This window comes from Odontesthes bonariensis, chromosome 8 (assembly GCF_027942865.1).
Source record: "Odontesthes bonariensis isolate fOdoBon6 chromosome 8, fOdoBon6.hap1, whole genome shotgun sequence".
NCBI classification, from domain to species: Eukaryota; Metazoa; Chordata; class Actinopteri; order Atheriniformes; family Atherinopsidae; genus Odontesthes; species Odontesthes bonariensis.
Window position 1 is genome coordinate 33,081,490 of NC_134513.1, and position 19,581 is coordinate 33,101,070.

The 19,581-nt window shown below is 38.7% G+C and overlaps 1 protein-coding gene across 5 annotated transcripts in view; it reads left to right on the forward strand.

Annotated features, from left to right (window-relative positions):
* The window catches only part of LOC142385574 (plexin-B2-like), a 252,476-nt gene that overhangs the window by 179,121 nt on the left and 53,774 nt on the right, over positions 1-19,581 (forward strand). For all 5 annotated transcript variants that reach the window (XM_075472217.1, XM_075472220.1, XM_075472219.1 and 2 more), the window contains 8 exons: positions 3,757-4,274; positions 4,717-5,043; positions 5,231-5,369; positions 9,519-9,664; positions 9,799-9,978; positions 10,662-10,796; positions 13,422-13,522; positions 13,961-14,087. In XM_075472217.1, the coding sequence (XP_075328332.1) occupies positions 3,759-4,274; positions 4,717-5,043; positions 5,231-5,369; positions 9,519-9,664; positions 9,799-9,978; positions 10,662-10,796; positions 13,422-13,522; positions 13,961-14,087 (1,671 nt within the window). In that variant the 5' untranslated portion in view covers positions 3,757-3,758. The remainder of the gene's footprint in view (positions 1-3,756; positions 4,275-4,716; positions 5,044-5,230; positions 5,370-9,518; positions 9,665-9,798; positions 9,979-10,661; positions 10,797-13,421; positions 13,523-13,960; positions 14,088-19,581) is intronic.

Here is a 19,581-nt window from a genome sequence, read left to right on the forward strand (position 1 = left end):
TCCTGCATCACGTTCTCTTTCTTTGATGCCCTCAGATTCATCAGTGGACATGATTGTGTACAATTTCAGATGTATTTCAAAATGCTCCATGTCTGAGGTGCTTGGTAAGAAAAGGCAGTTTTCAGAGAACACGGGGTTCGTTAAACAGCAAAGTTTCACGGCAAAATGTGAACAAAACATCAGCCTGTAATCCAGGAAAATATTTTAGTGTGGTGGAATATTTCAGTCTTTATTTTTTAATGCAAGCCATGATGTTTCCTAACCTCAACCATGCCGATACTCAATCTGAGCTGGTCTACATTCTAATAACCTCACTTGGGTTTGGGTTGGGGTTAGCATGACTTGGTTAGGGTAGGGCAGTCGTGTGTGCAGCGACATTGTTGAGTTTTCAAGACTTTCACATTTTGTTGTGAGATTGCGTCGACATTAAACAGCAAAACCCTTAGAGGAGCAGGGCTGGTAACTACTCAAGTACTATTTTAATGGAAAAAATCTTACTGTGAGAGAGTCAGTGATGTCAAATCCACGAACACATGAAGAATGCACAAACAATCCATCATAGCAAGACTCTGGAATTATTGCCATGCTGAAGTAAAGAAAACGGCCAAAGTTCATGACAGCAACAGTTCTGTTTTCACACATGTCAACGGAGATATGATTCCATCCCTAACGGCGAGTCCAAACTCAACTTTTGAGACGTATTACTAGTCATGGTGAGTACTGTAATTGTTCGGGGACATCTCTGCAGGAAAACTTTTAATTGCAGTTATTTCCAGATCTGTGGGGCCCATCGTCTCACTCTCGAACCCTTTTCCATGGTAACAAGAGGAGAAAAAAGTTAACAGTGAATGGCTCAACTGTTTCAGCCACCCTGCACATCAGCTGTCTGGCTTCAGAGGCTACCACAGAGTTATCAAACATGCTGTGGAGCTGTGGCTGCGGCACAGAGCTTCTCGAAGCCTTTATCTGAACGTATGGGGAGCGGTGCTTTTGCACACATCTTGTGTGCTTGCAATGTTTGTTAATTTTGGGGATTCTGGGACTTGAATTGTGGATGCTCTGTTAAGCTGAGCTGATTTAAAGATTTTTCATAAGTCTGCAGGCATTAAGATACTTGCCTCTTGATATGTGTGGATAGGTAATTTCGTAGCAGGTGGGTGCAGAGATAAGTCTTGTCACACTAATAAATCCCTTGACAATGAGGTGAACTGAAGTGAATTAAATGTGCAGAGAGCAGAAACACAGGGGATGTGCCAGTCAATTGACCACCCATCAGTTATCTGATACCCGCTGTAAAAAAAAAAAAAAAAAAAGGTGATTTGCCAGTAAAATGCCTGAGCACGAAAGCGATAATAAATGAACACGATGTGACTTTAAGCGCGGTGATTTATTGGACCTGGAGGCAGAGATAATGAAAGACAGTTTTTATGATGCGCTCTTCAGCATTTAGAGGACAGAAGTGAGAGAAAGGGAATCACCGGAGAGTTTTTGGACACAGCACTACAATAGAGCAAAACATTGTTTGTGCGGAACAATGTTTTTACAGCGAGCGTGATGTTACTGAACACTGGAGCCTTGTTTTACAGCCACAGGCCATGGCTATAATTAAACACTCCCATCTAGACTAATGGAAGCAGAAACTCAGTATGTCAGACAACTAATTGCTACACTCAGTCTTTCCTTTTCACCCACAAACACACACTTCTTTTGTCTTTTCTAATCTAATATAGCTCAGCAACTCTCACTTTGAGTTTGTTACCTCCACCTTACCCTCCTCCTTTTCCTCCAGTAAAGGATGTTCTGGCTTTAATGAGAAGCTCCTCATTATTGCTTCCAGTTTGTCTTTGCTCTCAGCGTCTTTCTCCTCGAGTCTCTGTGTAGAGGGCACAAAATACTTTGCAGCTAAATTTAGGCTCAGTAGGTTTATTTTTCAGGTTGTTTGATGGAAAAAGTTTTCAAAGAACAATTAGAAAAGTGATATATAAATAACTTGTTTAAGATTTTGATATATTGGTTAGTCTGTCTACTGTAATGTCGATGAGAGTTGGTCTTTTGTGGTATTTCTACTTTATTCATTTAGATCTATTTATAAAATAACTTTGAAAAAAAGTTTAGTTTAGTTTTTTGTGGCCTTTTTTTGCATTACACTCAAAATATTAGGTGTGAACATTAAAAATTGTATTTAAAAAAAATCAATTTGCTTTCAGTAATATAATATTTTATCAGTTCAGTTGAATTTTTTAAAACAAAGTGCTTTACAAATCAGGGCGTAAACTTATAAAAACACTAGCAGAGATACAGAAAAAGAATTAGGACATTAAGAGATATGTATAGAAACAAGAATTTTTTTTTAAAGTAATTAAACCAAAAGTTACAATAGAAGCATAAAGTTAAAAAAAAATACAATAACAGGATATTTAAACAAGGAGCAACCAGAAAGATCAGTGCTTCAAGTAGAATCTGCTGAGATCAAATCATGACATTATCAATGCTGTGTTGAAATTTCATTCTGAAATCACAATTATTATCGATAAAAATATATCTGCCCGGTCATATGAAGCCTTTTAATTTAGCATCCTGTAGTATCTTGTTCCATAAACACACCTTTGACTTTTTTGTAACAAACCATGTGTGGAGGACACAGCTCGTCTGTAATGAAGCCACCAAAGCATCAAGTTCAGAAGTCTGATTTTCAAAGCTTTAGGAAGCCTTGTTTTGCACAAATACTTTCACCATTCTGAGGGAAACAACTCTTCTGACCCACCCGTCCCGTGATTCATGCAGATGGGCTTACTTTGCATCGGCATCTCTTTAAAGTCTGCATGTCTCCAACACATTAGCGTGGGGATTCTGGGCTAAAATCAGGATTTATACTGATTGTTAAATCTGGTTCCAGTGTGTTACACTGGGTGTAATGGGTGCAGCCGGATCTGATTGTGTACATGAGAGATGACAATTCAACTCCATCAAAAACATTATTTATTCTTTTAAAAACCAGTGCAGTATTTCCTCACCTTCAGTCGCTTAGCCTCTACAAGTCTTTGAAGTCTTTGCAGACGTCTGTTCTACAGGCGTAAAACATGCGTGGCCTGATGATGGCGATTAAACCTGCTTGATAATAAAATGTGTATATCAGTGAGCTTATAGGAGAGATTCAGGATTTTCAGGTGAATTTCCAAGTTAAATCTCAGAAATGCTGTGTTTTTGTTTATAATCGGAATCATCCAGCTGTCAATCTTTTAAAAAATATGAAAAAAATATGATCATTAATATTCCATTGTTATTATTAGACGCAATAGTTTCACTAAGTAATAGGAAACTTGTCTGTTTTAAGAATGTCAGACAAAAAAGTAATGTCATGCAGTTACCTTTGTCAACTGTATGTTGAAGATGCCTAATTTATTTCTACTAAGAAATAAGAATATCAGAGAAAATGCTGAAAAATAGTTTGAAATAATTTGTTCACCGGAGCGCAACTTTGGTGACAAATCTTAATTAATACCCACTTTTAATCTATTTTTATGACCTTGGAATGAAGCGTTTTTATTCACAGATAGTGAAGGAACCCGTTCCTAGAGCCCATCATGTTGCACTTTCATGTACGGTAGCCCAGAGTGGACACTCTCCCACTTTGCATTCTTTTGCAGTTTTTCATCAGTTTCTTCGCAGCTTGATGTCACTGAAACCAAGCACCAACCATAATTATTTTATGAATTTTAAGAAAAACAACTTGTTTTTTCTCTGTTTTGCTTCCAGACATGATGGAGCGGTGGTGGGCGTTGCAGCTTGCCCTGTTCGCCATGGCAACCGTTTACCTCAGCCCCTCTCAGGGCAAGAGCACTGTGTTTTGCTCCAAGTCTCTGATCAATAATGTGGTGGCCGACCCTCGCACAGGTCGACTGTATGTCGGCGCCGTCAATGCCCTCTACCAGCTGAACCCTGACCTCGAAGTCGAGTCCCACACTGACACGGGCCCCAGGCGGGACAACCGACAGTGCACGCCGCCCGTCACAGAGACCTGCGAGGAGGCCGTGGACACAGACAACCACAACAAGCTGCTGCTGGTTCACGGCGCCAAAGACATTCTCGTGGTCTGCGGCAGCGTTTTCAGAGGCATCTGCTCGCTGAGGAACCTGAGCAACGTGGAGAACCTGCTGTACTTCAGCGACACCAAAGGGGAGAAGTCGTATGTGGCGAGTGCAGAGGAGGCTGTCTCTGTGGTGGGAGTGATGTCCTACTTCACCAAGGATGGAGACAACTTCCCAGTATTCCTGGTGAGGAGGAAAACACAAACTCACACACACACATTTCAGGCAGCTTTGAATTACTTCCCGAGGTAAATTAAAGAAAAATCTGGTGAAGTTTGAGATGTTAATTTGGCCTCCAAATCTCCAGATCTCAGTCTAAATGAGCATCTGTGGGATGATCTTAGTGAGCCACTTTCACTGATTTCTGAGTGTGACTCCCTTTCAGCTGGAATTTGACTTAATGCATTTTAAATAACTATTATAGATATGTTTCATAGACAGAGGTTCTGCTTATGTGTTCACGGGACCTGGGCGTGACTATTTTAGGCAGATTCTTGATGCAGAGAGATAAGATTTGTGCGAAACTTTAACTTTTGGTTTTCATACCACTGGAGATATTGGATAAGAATGTACCACCCACAGTGTTTTTTTTTCTATTGCTTTCTAATTTTATCCCATCCTTTCATAGGTTGGTAAAGGGTACGGCAGTCATGACAGCACCAAGCTAATATCCACTCGCATCCTCCAAGATTATGGTGATTGGGTGGTCTTCGACAACATTATAGAGGCCTCGGCGGTCCAGGCAAACCCCTTCGTCCTGCGCTACCTGCACGATTTCCGCTTCTCCTTCAAACATGGAGGCTTTGTGTACTTCTTGTTCTCTCGGACACTTGGGATGCTGGACACGAAGAACTTCACCTTCATCTCCAGGATGTGCGAGGACGATCAGAGCTATTACTCGTACACTGAGCTGCAGCTCAACTGTAGTGCCAACAACAAGTATAACAAAGCTCAGGTAATGGAAGTGCATTCGTTCTTGAGAATATCTCAATCCTGACCCTTAAAAACCTACTTTAACAACATTGTAAACTTGATCTAGCATGATGTCAGCAGATTTTTGCAGTCAGTGGACCTCAGTTTAACAAAGGTTTTTACTGTAAACGTACCACATTGAACTTTTTTGTCTCTTCTTCATCTCCCAGGCTGCCTACGTAGGAACGCCAGGTGAAGTTTTGGCTCAGACTATGACGAAGTCAGGACAGTATGGAAGAGTTATAGACACTGACAAGGTGCTGTTCATCACCTTCATGTCGGATGAGGACGCATCTACTTCAGCTATGTGTATGTGTCACCTTTTGTCTGTTACTTGACAGAATATCACAACTTATCAAAAGATTTCAGTGAAATTTGATAGAATATGAGGTGAGGAAAATGTATCTGCTGCTTTTTTGCAAAATGAAACAGAATATGGGAAAACAAAGTTTTCAAAATGACAGTTTGGTAGCTTCATCTGGAGATTTTCATGATCTTTATCAGCAGAAGGAGCTAAAGTCAAAGCTGGCAACAGTTGACTCCATGTGGCATCTTACCCACAATGTAGGCAGTGGTGCTACAACTGAACAGAATCAAAATCTGGATCTCCCTTGAAATAAGCATTCTAAAACAGAAGCAAACTCTTATAAACTGAAAAATGACAGTTGTCACTGATCACTTAACCTTTCTTTCACCGCCACTGAAAAAGATAGACCAAAACCCTCTGGTTTTATCATACACTTTTGTTTTAGCTACGAGGTTCATCTACATCTTAAAAAATACCAACTGTCACATAAATTAGATAGAAAATGCCACATCACATCAGCTTTGAATGTTATAGGCACACATTTGCATCTGGTCTTAAAGGGGAACTGCGGTATTTTCAACATTAAAGGGATATGCCACCCCCAGGCCAAATTAAGTGTATCCCCGCATTCCCGAGACATAAATAAGTGTGTGGAAGCGTTTTCCTGGCGCCCCAGGCATCTTCCGAATCTCACAGCACTGACCACTGCTTGGTTGCACGTAATACATACATGCTAGCGTCGCCAGCGTCGCCAATCGAAATATTTCGCCCAACGTGAATTAATTTACTTGATTTACCTTCTAATTACTGTGTGCGTGGTGTACTTTCATATCGAGTGCAATCGAGGGGTGGGGATTCCCAAAGACGTAGCTTTTTTTGGCAGCTCGTTCATGCTCGCACTATTTTCTTAGCGGTGGCAGAGTAATATCAACGAACATCCAGTACAAAATGTCAAATAAAACACAACAGAAGCAGCTTTTCGCAACGAAATTTGCTATGGATTACCAGTGCACACCAGTAACAACTCCGGTGAGTTGATGATTTTGAAAACGGACGTTTATGGTGCTTTTACGGACCTTTTTGGACATGCATATGACTTGCCGTTCTGAAGCAGGTTGAGATGAATCAAAATTAGGCAAATACCGGAGACAGCAGTAAACATCAAAAAAGCGGTGAGGGGGGTTCTGAAGCACTGCAGACGACTCATAAAAGAGGCTTAATGTTGAAAATACCGCAGTTCTCCTTTAACAAGGTAAATGTCTTAAGGCAGCGCATGAATCATTCTTATGTAACCAACCTGCTCATCAGCATTGTATGGCGTTCAGCTATTAACGGTCTAGAGATGATTATTCACTTTACCAGAGGCCTGGGGTAAACAGTAGAAATGTTTACTGATGACTGCTGTGCGTTCTAAGGTTGTGCTCTCGAGCCCCCACTCTGAATTACACCTCAGAGATTCATTTAACACACACTGCTCATATTTTAGCTGATAAATCACACATAAATAAAACAGAGTGAAACATTACATAAGTTATATTAAACTGATAATCATTTATTTGAGCCTATAGTTGAAAATGATAAGCCCAAACACAATGGCAAGAAATGCAGGACACTGACAAAACAATACACAAACAAGAAAAAGAAAAATACCCGGCCGGGGTTAAGCAAAGTTATTGTGGGTACCCTGATGGCGCGCGATGGAGCTCATACTGTCTATGGACCTGAAGCGCTTACTCACAGAGAGCCGACATGTAATCCACACTCGTATCCACAAACGCAACGTCCACCGATGTCACCCGAGTACCGATTCCATGACCATCCAAGGTAACGGTTCTCTGACACGAAGAAGCCTCCTCTGTTGGTCTTAACCCCGCGATCCGGTCTTAACAGGCTAGCAGAGTCTCCGTTGTTGCCCGTTCGTTCGATAGCATTATCCAACTGTCAGTGTCCAACGGTAGAAAGTATCCAACTGTCAAACGGTGGAAAGTGAACTAAACTTCTCAAACGAAACATAACTCAAGAACTGAAACCAAACGGACACAGAAAGACAGTGTGTCGAACTGCTCTTTCTCCTAAACGTCTGTAGTTGACATGTTGACTTAAAAATAACTCATTAAACTCTTTTCCAACTCCGTATCGTCCGATGTCTCTCCCGTTCACAATCTCCTCGCCCGCTTCTCTTCCCGTTCCCATGACAACCTCATTACCCTGTCAACCAAACAGCAGGCCGTATAGGAAGCTATAATACTCCGTCAACAGAATAAAAGTTCATATGACAAGTTGTCTACAATGTTAGAAATACAATACATTACATTAGATGCTTATTAAAACTCTTGTTTAAAACATATATTAGTGCACCAAAACATATTAACACATACTTGGCTTTAGCCAATATTTCAGGTGTGTTACACTTATGATAATCTTTTTAAATCCAAAATGTTTATTTAGGCACCACAAATCTACATGATTGATTTTCACAGACTATTTAAGACCACCTCTGAAGAAAATTATGTTTCTAACCTTTAAAACTTGTTAATGTGTTTTTTTTTTTGTTTGTTTTTTTTTTAAATCTACTGTATAAATTCTTTAAGATGTATATTGAAATAAACAAGCAGTAAACACCACAGCTGACCTTTTCCACTTTGGAACTGCTGTGCGGCAATGAAAGGCTCCAAATCATATATTCAAATCATAGATTATCATACTGTGATCTGACATCAACACTGTGCCATAACCATTTATACCAGCATTTGAGGCTTGTTAGATTTGCTGCAGTCTTAATCTAAACTGTAGGTATTGCTTCTAAGAAAATTGACACTCTTACACTGCATGTTTAGAATAAGAAGTTGTACAGGAAGTATGTCATTCATACATAAACATGACCACACTTTACTTTTACGCATAATTTGCAGCAATTGTACCTTCTTGGGTTTAGATGGATTGTAGAGTTGCCTGGAGAGACAGACCAGCTCACACACTTGGCTCCTTTTTTTTCAAACGCAACGCTATGACAGTTCGCAACAGTTTACAAAAATCGTGAGTTCTACAGCCTACAGCCAAGGTTAAGAATGACAACCATAAACTTCGCTTAACTTTTGAGGGCTGGTACTTTTGAGGAGACGCACAATCAGGAATTAGACACTCGCATGAGAAACTGAGGAAAAAGAGCAGCAAAACAATAGTTGAGGCTCTTGCAGTTAACTATTATTTAAAAAAGGTGCAAGCTTGGGAGGCAGAGCTAATGTATATTTTTATGGTATCCCCCAAATAATTTGTAATCGTTTTTGAAGAGTTTTACCAGATGAGGTGTATGCTTCCTAAGGTGGGGAACTAGCTGCTAAGTCTTTTTTTCTTCTTCAGATGACAATGAAAGGGGGGAAATAAACTTCTTCGCTGGCTCTGTTACCTTTCATATGATCTGAAAAACCATCTAGAAAAATAGCTGACCAACAATAAAACAAGCATATGCTCATTTTTATCTCATTGCTGATACTAGCTATTCTTACACATGTAAATTAGATTACATGATTAGCTTAGTTTTCAGAACAAACATGGTAGAAAACATGTTAACCATGCTGCCCTTATCACATATGGGTTCTGCCCTGTAGGTCAAACAAGTATATCCTCACTATTAACTGATTGTTGTGTGGTATTTGACACATTCCAAACAGGCAAATCAGCACTGTATTTAAAGCCAACATCGTGGAATCAGCCGAGAAAAGTTATAACCTTAACAACTCAAGTTTTTTACTCATCAGTCCAGAAGAGTTTTAGGTTCTGCATCAGATTTTCTGGCTTTTACTACTAAACTATTATCTCCAGTGAAGAAATCCAGCACCAGTATTTGTTATGGCTCCTTTTTTTTTTTTCGCAATTTTTTTTTTTTTTTTTGCAATTTTTGTGATTACTATGTTTTCACCCACTCACCTATGCTCTGTTAGCTGGCATTTTGCTTATTAGCTGCTGCTCTAGATATAAAAAGAAGTATTTTTATTGGAAAACCTCCAGATGTCATTTTAACAAAAAGAAAAACTTTCAAGTTCAGTTGATTCCTGGAAAAAGACTTTGGTGCTTGAAATGATGAATATCGTTTCTTTTTGTGTGAAACAGTATGAAATGGGTGCAAACCTTGTTTTTGCTCCTGTTTGCAGGTATGTACCCGTTGCAGTTCATTAACGATCAGCTTGTGGAGATAATTGAAGCCTGTTACAGCCACAATGGCATCATCAATGATAAGCCTGCGGTCTATTCGCCTTATTCTTCCAAGTTTGAGGAGCCGTGCAGCAGTAACAATCAGGTAAAAACGATGTCAAAGATTATCAAAAAATATCAAAGATGTATCAAAGATTAAGTGAAGTTGAAACAATGGAGCGAAAACTAATGAGTCAATAACTCTTACATGGGCTTTTTCATTTTAATGTGCTCTGTTAGAATAACATGGCACTTAGATACAAGTGTGGAGCCGAGTTCCTTCCCTCACCACTGGCCAGCAAGGCAGAGTTTGCCTTAACAGCTGAGCCCTCATTGGTCCGTAAGGGTCACATGACTTCTCTGGCTGTAGCAGTGGAGATGGGGCACGCAGTCGCGTTCTTGGGCACCTCTACAGGAGAGGTAAGCTAAACTTTAGGTTAGCTAAATTTAAAATTTTGACTCTAATGCCTCCGACTGTATCACCATATGATAAGGAAACTCCCTCAGGAAAGATATAGAAAAATTGTACATTATGTATAATTCAATATTTGTATATAAAAATACATTTTCAGTTATGTAACACCATTTATGCTTAAAAAAGGATCATGTTACCCATTTTCATTTGAGGGTTTTAAGCATCAGCATGGAATAACAGCAAAAAAACTAAAACACAAACTACATCCTGATCAACATACATTTTAGTCAAAGAGCTAAAAACTTAATTAATGGAGGACAACAGGAAGATAATTTACCCAAAAGATCATTTAGAAAATTCTATAATTTGGTTTTGTATTCATCTCTAAAATGTTCAGACTCTTCCAACCATTTATGCACTGAAATCTTCTGTCTTCAAAAATAGATTTAAAAAAGCACCTGCTGGGGGCCAAAATGCATAGCCAATAGTAGCTTCATTAAACTAAATAACCAGGAAAATAGAAAAAAAATTTAAACAACCTGTTTTTTTTCTGGTGGATTGACATTCGGATTACTCTGTGACACACACTTGGATATTCTTTCAAAATGAAGAAGCTGCATTTGTTGAATAAACAGGAGGACGGGGCTTAGATTTGTTTGGTGTTAATGGAGATTTTGTGTTTCTGTAGCTGCTGAAGGTACATTTGTCGGCTCATCCTGAGGTGTATTGGCGAGCTCCGGGCGAAGGTACGGGAGACAAGGTCAACAAGAACCTGCTGTTCGATTCCAGCCTCCAACACCTGTACATCACCACAGAGAAAAAGGTCAGCCTCACTCAGATGCTTGCTTATTGATTAGTCTTTTTACGAAATCAATTTCTTAGTCCTTCATCCATCTAACACCTCTGTATCGCCACAAAGAGTAGAAGGTCAGGGATGCTGTCGTGTGCTTACTTCTGCTTTTCCATTTCATCCATCAGGCTGCAGACTTAATGAGCCTTTCATTTATTCTCTCGGTCTTATTTGATCATTTATTCATTCAGTCGATTAACACCAATACATCCATCTATATTACCACACAGCCTGTGATTTATTCACACTTTCTCTATCAGCCTTACTTGTTTTCCACTCTGCCTTTTTTCGTCATCTGTCTTTCTTTCCTTTGTCCTTTCATCTTTTGGTTGCCATCCGTCACTGCAGCCACACCTAGGTGAAATAGATGTTATTGATTTAGAAATGAATTAATTACAAAGCACTTCAAGAGGGCAATTTGCTTTGATCAAGTCGAGTGACGATGCTCCACTTGTTCCATCTGCTCATTTAAATTTATGAGACAGAGCTCTTCTTGTCAGAGGAAAATTATTTCCCAACTGGTTGTAAGAAGTTCTCCACCAAAATGCCGTTGATATAAAGCTATCTTATTACAAGAAAAATTTGGATCTCCATGAGTGATTGTTTTTTTTTTTTTGTTTGACCGTGTTAAAAGATCCAAGCGAGACCAGTTGACAGATCGGTTCATTTACCAGTTGACTGTATCACGTATGTTGGTGTAACTTGTAAGAGACGATTCATTAATGAGGCAGCATGTGCAAACCGACAGCTGCAAGGTTAAGACTACACAAACCAAAACACTAGTTACAAAGATGTAGATGAATGAAAATAGGTCAGAGATAATTTGATAGTTTGATGGAATCATAACAAGTTGCTCATCAGAAAATGAAAGCATGAAGCTTCAAATATAAACTGAACTTATACTATTCAGAGATTTATGTAAGTCAAATGTAGTAAATAGACAATAAAATGACAAAAAAATGCAAATAAATGTCCACAATGGGGAATAATAAAAGTAATACTTCAAATAGGTTATCGGTAAAAGAGTAAGAAATTAATGAGGAAATGTAAGGAAGAAAATCTGAATTTGGAATTTAGGAGTAAATCTAAAAAAGAAGAAATGTTTAGAACACAAAAGGAAAGGAAAATCAGAAACAATTTTATTCATTTTCACATGTTGATTTAAGAGTAATTATGAGACGCCAGCATCTGATCTCAGATTAGCCAACAATGCAATTACTGCACATTTGCATTAAATATGGCATCATAATCGTTTATACTGGGGCTTGTGGGCCTACATTATACATAGTAGGTGTTGATGTTGCTGCTGAGAAGTTGTTCAAGACCTAAATTCTAAACACATTTTAACCTTCTGTTTTACTTGGATCTTTCTGTAAGATTCACAATAATTGCATCTTCTTTGGTTTTATGGATAATGGAGACAGATCTGCTCTCCCACATCCTGCAGTTCTTCCTGTTTTTAAAAAAAAATGCCGCTCATGTAGCGTGCAACAGGTTACAAAAATCCAGAGGTGCACATCTGGCTGAAATGACACTAAAGCTTTGAAGATACTTCTATGGGCTTTCTGTGCTGGGGCATCACAACCACATCTATCCGTAATAGGGTTTTGATGCAATTTGGGGGTAGTCTCAGAAATATATGGAGAAATCAGAGCTGTGAGCTGCTCTTGGTTTGCGTGGTACTGTTGTTGGTAGTTTAGCTTTACCCTAAAGTCAGAATGTACAAAAATCTGCTTTGTGATGGTGTGAAACTAAATGTTAAAGTAATGAAGACTGTCCCTCTTTGTTATGAATCAATTGGCATTAAACCTACGTGCAGTGTCATCTTCATGTGCGTTGTGAACTTTTTGGATAGAAATACCCATTTGAGAGTGCTGCAAATAAATTTTGGCATATGCCAGCATTTGAAAGGGCAAGAATGGCGAGCAGAAACCTCATTAACAATCACGTGGAGTGTTGCACATAACCTGGGGGACAAGAGCGGCTGGTTTGTAAATACTAAACTAGGCGAAGGAATCTGCTTCTGTCTTCCCACGAGGAAAAGTGACGTCGACAATCATTTAAATATTGAAACATATTTGTAAAATACAACATACTGTAAATAAAGAAAAAAATAAGGTAATGTTTATGTAAAAAAAAAAAAGATTAAACTTTTTTTTTTAAATGCTCAGAATATTTATTTTAGGTTTATGTGTTTTAATATTTCCACATTTATTTCATCTTTTCCATCTTCATCTTTATATTTCCACATTTGTGTACCAATTCTTTGATGGATGCATTGAATTTGGGGCATGCCTTGTTTGTTCATATTTATTCTGATTTGTAAAACGGGTTAGGAATATGAATGGGTCTTACTTCTGTCATAGCTCCGTAATAGTTTTCAAATATGCCTTTAAGTTTCTGAAATGCTGTAAGAGGATTTCATGCTGGATACAATTTAAGTGCTCTAAAATGGCCTCAGATTTGCTTTGAGCTCGGTATGACTATTAGACGCCTTTTTTTTTTCTTTTTTTTTTTTATTCGCCTGATTGTTGCCTAATCAAAGAGTTGTGCAAAATAAGAGACATTTTCTAATGAGGCCCTGTCATATGTATCCAGATCACCAAGGTTCCTGTCCAAGCCTGCCATCTGAAGACGGACTGCCACTCCTGCGTGACTATGAAGGATCCATACTGTGGCTGGTGTGTCCTGGAGGGAAAGTGAGTCACTCACACTGACAGTTGGAAAGCTAAATAACAGCTTTTTCCCCTCCACTCTTTGTTTAACTAAATTACACACAGTCTTGGGCACAAATACCAGAGGGAGGAAAACAGCCCACTCCTGAGATAATGGAAGTTTGAACTACCTGGACCTGTCTTAGCAGATAGTTCCCCACCTTAAGTAGTTAAGAAAGTGAAAGCTTGTGGTCATGTTTGGTCTTGTTTAGCAAAGAAACTGGTAAAATGCTGAATTGAAATTCAGTTATGTGAGCATTTTCACTACCAGCACCACTTTGGTTATCTCCATAGTCTCATCTGGGACCATTTAAAATGCAAAACTAACACTGTCCCCACGTCATTACCAGTTTTTAAATAAAGTTCTGTTAGAGGTTGAATATTAACAAAGTTTCCCAATTCCAAAATTTGCTTGACTCGCAGGTGCACCAGAAAGCAGGAGTGTAGCAGGTCGGCGGAGAAAAACACCTGGCTGTGGTCACCAAATCAGCAGTGTGTTCAGATCAATGCCTTCAACCCGCCGAACCTCAGCTGTAAGAAGACACAGCAGGTGAGCAAGAGTGATGATGTGAATGAGCATGAGTCTTTCCCTCTGAGGGCTTGGATGCCCTTGAGAGAAGCTAAGTTCTTGCTCAGTTTAAACTAGTCAAACCTGAAGCTGTGGCAGAGTTTCAGGAATCTGCCACTGCCCTCAGCAGCGTTTCAAACACTTTACCTCTGGTCGGGGAACCTCCAGGTGTGCTGTTTAAAAGGGGAATTTAAAAGAAATGAACGCAACAACATTATAGTTTACAATTTCTGGATACAAGCCAGGTGTTTTTTGCTCCATTCTTTGTCCTGACAGTTCCTTTCTAAAACAACTCTGTTGTTTGCAGGCTGATTCAGCTCTGAAGTGAAAATATGTATCACACCCCGAAACTGCTTAGAAAGCTTTATTGCAGTGAATCATGTAAAGGTCTCAACAACACTACCAACAGTGCAGCTTGATTTATGATGAGATTGTTACAAACATTTCCATATCATCACCATCTACTGTGATTGGTGCTCACAGAGTCAAACAGTAATTATTTGCATGAAATGGGGATTATCAGCCCAGTTACATTTGAAATTGGATATTATAGTTACACTGTCATTACATGACCAACTTATGAATGTGTGTTTAAAATATGGCTATGTGGTGGGGAAAAAAGACTGATGTTGAGTCTTGGGGGTTGGTTCAAGCAGAATCAAGAATAGACTTCCGAGCAATATTGTCCTCATTTAGACTTCAAAAGTGTGCAAAACAAGAACATCTGTGTCCAGTTTAGGAATGAACACAGACTTCCACAGGAGCCAGAAATGAAGTTGCCCTCAACCGCAAAGTCAAACTTCAAATTTTGGAGGTAAAAAAACCAGCAGTAAAATAAAAAATAAAAAACCTATATGCAACCTGTAGCTTACTGTTTAAAATTCTAAATGCATTTTCTTAGCATTGAAACTGTGTTGAGGGACGAAATCATTTGTGTAGCTGTGCTCTTTTTTGTTATATTTTGCAAACATTTGATTTTAAAGTAATCCAGATTTTTCCAATTATATTACTGCATGTTACTTTGCTAATTTCAAAAGTTGCCCGAATGAAGTTTGTAATTTGTGACATTTTAAAGTAATTACCCAACCCCATGGTAGGGTAGCCTGAAGCTTAATTGTTCATGTCAACTACATAATTACTGGGAAATTAAAACTTTTCAGAATGTGATTACATATATGTGCCAACACCTAAACTGTCCTTTTTCCTCCCTTCCTGCTAATGCTGCGGGCATGTCAAATGAAGACTGCTGTGTTCCTATCATATCACAGCCAACATAACTATCACTTTTCATTGAAATGCAAATATGATCATTACAGCTAGCAAAAGGTCATTTTCCTGAAAGAAAACTGTTTTACCCGTAACTCGACTGATCGTATAGACAGCAATTCTGATTCCTTTAGTCATGTTTTTAGAAAACAGTTATCCTTCCAGCTGATCTTCAGTGAAAAGAGAAGTAGTTAAAGTTTGATGTTTTGTCAATGCTTATTGATTTTAATCAGAATGATAAAAGTACAAGAAGACTGGCAGCTGCCATCTCTTGTTGAATGCTCGAAAGCATAATTAGCAGGGTTTGCTAACATTAGCCTGTGTAGCTGCCAGCTCAAAACTAATGACACTACACAGTGTTTCACAGTATTTTATTCACCCTGAAATGTCACCCCATGATCTTATGTATTTAGCTAGTAATCAGGTAGTGATCATGTTCATTTTTTGCTTATGAGATAGCATTCAGCTACGAATGGAGGTGGCTAGTTTGTTAGCCATGAAGGATAATGTTAAGAGCCGATATTACGGGACAATCTATTTTTCACACATTTGCTCATGTATTTTGCATTTTAGAGATGAAGTTAAATAAAGATTTCAGAGAAAAATCAAACACATCTGTACTCTCCACTCTCATCCTATAAACAATAGGATGTTATAGAGTTGAATAATTACTTTAGTCTTGAGGTAGATTTCAAAATATGGGATGAAGCTAAAAGCTTAAAAGCTTTCTTTGCTCAAAAAGAAATGTCTTTCAGTTTCTTGGGGATGGGGAATACCAAACTATCACAGAGCAAATAATGTTTGGTCCAATCATGGCACACATAGTTGGCCCACATTTGGCCTTGAATGACTTCCTTCACTTAGGATGAGTGTGGCTGCCAAAACTCCACCACATATCCACCAAACATGGACCAGAGCTGCATTTCATTTGAGTTTTTTGGCCACTTCTGGCGCTCACATCACTTGTAGCCTATATCAACACCAGTATATGACACTTCTGTCCCGTTTGGTCCATACAATACTGTACATGTTATAACCCATGTTAGGCACAGCTCATGACCTTTGGATCATGTCTGGTCCACATAAAATTTGCCAGAACTGTAACTGAGTCATCAGTGCCAAAAGTATCCCAGAATAGGCCCAAATGTTTCTGCTATCCAGAAGAGTGGCATCTATTTTCTTACACAATAAACTTCATTATCAAATTGCTGTGGCAGCCATTTTATACAGTTTACTGAGCTCCAGCGGAGGATGATGTGCTTCATCAGTCTGCCTGAACCTGATGCCTCAGCTGTGTGAATTAATTAGGAATTGATCAAAGAGGTGATGTGCCAGAAAGAGACACAGTCCTTCAACATCAACACCAGACAGCCCCTCACATCATGCCTGTCTACAGACTTTACTGCTCTTTCACTGTGCTCAGATTTTATTCTGTCAGCTACTCACAAAGTAGGATAGATTATTCTCTCTTGGTAAATAGTTTAAATAGAAATATTGCTTCGAAATAGTTTTAGCAGTCAAAAGTTTGAATGAAATGTAAACAAATCAAAGCTGCTGGGGTTTGTCTGAGGACAGAATATATTCTGTATGTAGATTGCAGCATTTGTGGAGGTAGTTCTCACAGTCGTCCTCATCAGACGTGCTCAGGGAACAAAACAACATGGATGTGTGATAATGCAATCAACTCAGGTTATAGGAAACACTATGCAAATAGACGTGTGTTTGAATCCGTTTAAAGGGCAACTGTGAAGACAAAGATCATTTAATGCGGTTTTATCTGTTTACTTCACGAGCTGTATCATAGTCATTAAAATCGCTTGCGTTCAAGTCAAAGCTTAAATGACGGCATTTTAAAAGGTGTTTGTCTTTTAGTATGGTTTTTTTTCCCCATCGGTTCTGCTCAAACACAATTTACATACTCACACACACAAAAGGTTATCTTTTACATATTTCGTATAAAGCATCTAGCATATGATATCTCATATTATTCAACTCAATTGAATCAAGTTTTTGCTTACATAGTTTTGACAAGTAATTTCATTGTAAAAGCTTGTTAATTACATAAGCATCACCTGCTTTTTGCTGATGGCCTGAAGTACTGGTTTGAAAGAAAATCCAGCAGCATTAAGCAGCTTCACATTATTAGATTTAATAGTCATCTGTTTTGTTGAAGGTATCGTGTGTAGCGCTTTCTGCTGTTTCTCTCAGTTCTGTGAATCCTCAATTTGTGTTTTAGTTTGTTTCTACCACAACTGCTTGTTGCTGCTTTGGTTCAGTTTCTTTACTACTAGTTGAAGAAAATTGATTATTTAGCAGCTAAACAGCCAAATACTCCCTCGGAGGCTGGAGGAGACCAAAGATAGAGATAATAGAGTGTAATTTACGCATATACTTGAAATGAAGATGATGTTGTTCTATGATTTCTGGCTGTGTGAAAAAAAACTTGCTTACACTGCGCCCTAGTGGCCAAGAAGTCAGTGAAAAGGTCACATCTCTTCTTAAAAAAATTAAGATTCAAGTCTTTCCAGCCTGGAGTTTTGATTTAAACGATGCACAGGTAATTATTGTTAATTATTAATAATTAGGTAAGTTGTCTTTTAAAACTATCATAAGTCTTTTTAACACAACTGAGACCAAGTTCTGCCAATGCACAGGTCTAATGGTGAAATATCAGAGCTCTGCAGCGCTGCACAGCCCGACAAAATGAGTTTATATGCATTTGATTTGCCTAGTTTAGCTGTAAAAATATTGATGCCTTGGCTCTGTTCATTAGCAACATTTGTGCGAATATGTTGAGGGTTAAAGGTGGCACCATGGCAGCCAAAGTTATTTAAGATCTTGTAAATTGGAGCAGGACAACAGAACTAACTGAGAAAGTCTGCTCTGAAGTCGTGCCCTTTATTTTATGTCATCATGTTCATCATTTGGTGTTCAGAAGTCAGAAACACAATCAGAAATTCTACCCTCCCATCAGCAATTTTAATTTGATTGCATGTTAATTTTCTGAGATGTTGTTTCGGCGGCTTTCACTGAACAGAACGCCTCACCGGCATCTGTCTCGTGATAGATTTATCTGTTGCATTTTAATGAGGCAGTTTGGAATCTCTGCCGCTTTTGCAGCCTCACTTTTTAATCTCATAAGACGATTCGATTTTTGCCTTTAAAAGAAAAGTTTCCATTATGCGAATTTACATTCTTAAAGAGGAGAGAGAGTCACAGGTGACTTTGTTCAGGATCTTCTCTTGTTCAGGGGTTACCAAAGATCAAAAAGTTTGATACTAAAACTTCAGCAGCAAAATTAAAACCGTTGAGGTCGGAAGGGAGGAAGAGTAATTAGGAGTTCATCTTTGAACAGCACAGTTGAATAGTAATTATTGCTGCACCACACACTCACAGTTGCTTTCATGTGTGCACACAGCCAGTCTAAAGCACAATTTATCAAGGTCAGCCAGTTGTGCTTAGATTCTCACATGCAGTTCGTCCTTTGGAGCATCTTTGTGTCGTTCAACCCAAAGCACACACACTCTCAAAAGATTGTGTGTTAAGTTGACAGTTTGTCATGTTTTTTTTTATGTTTTTGCGTCATTGGGTCTAAATGGGTTGATGTCTCCAAGATTGAATTCAATGTTTGAGTTTTTATGATCGGTACTGCACAAAACATCACCTGTGCGTCAGCAACTGACCCAACAAAGAAGGAAAAAGTAGTTTTTCAGGCATTCTTAATGGTGCTCTAGTTTGCTGACTCATCAGCACTTGGAATATATAAGAATTAATTATGAAATGATGGATTTCAGCAGAGCTGTTATGGAATGGTGTTCACTGTCTGATTGGGCTAGTGCAGTTAACCAATCAGATCAAAGGGGAAAGCCTTGTTGGCATCCGTTTTTACAGGGAATAAGTTCATTTGCACGGGCAAATGGCTCTACGCTAGCTATTTCATGGAAAGTTTAAGAAGGACACAAAATGTATGCATCCATATTTTTATATAGCAGAAATAGAGCGGTTTTAGCACCAAAATACTTTATATGTGTACCAAAAGTTTAAGTGTAGAATCATCAATGTGTTGCTTATAAGAGTCATGTTTCAAAGAGAAAACAGGCCAAAGCAAAAACGAAGACGTGTTTTGTGCAGAAACAGGTTGAAAACCCAAAATGAAAACCACCTGAACAACACTTTTCCTCTGATTGAGCAGCTTTATTCAGATACTGGC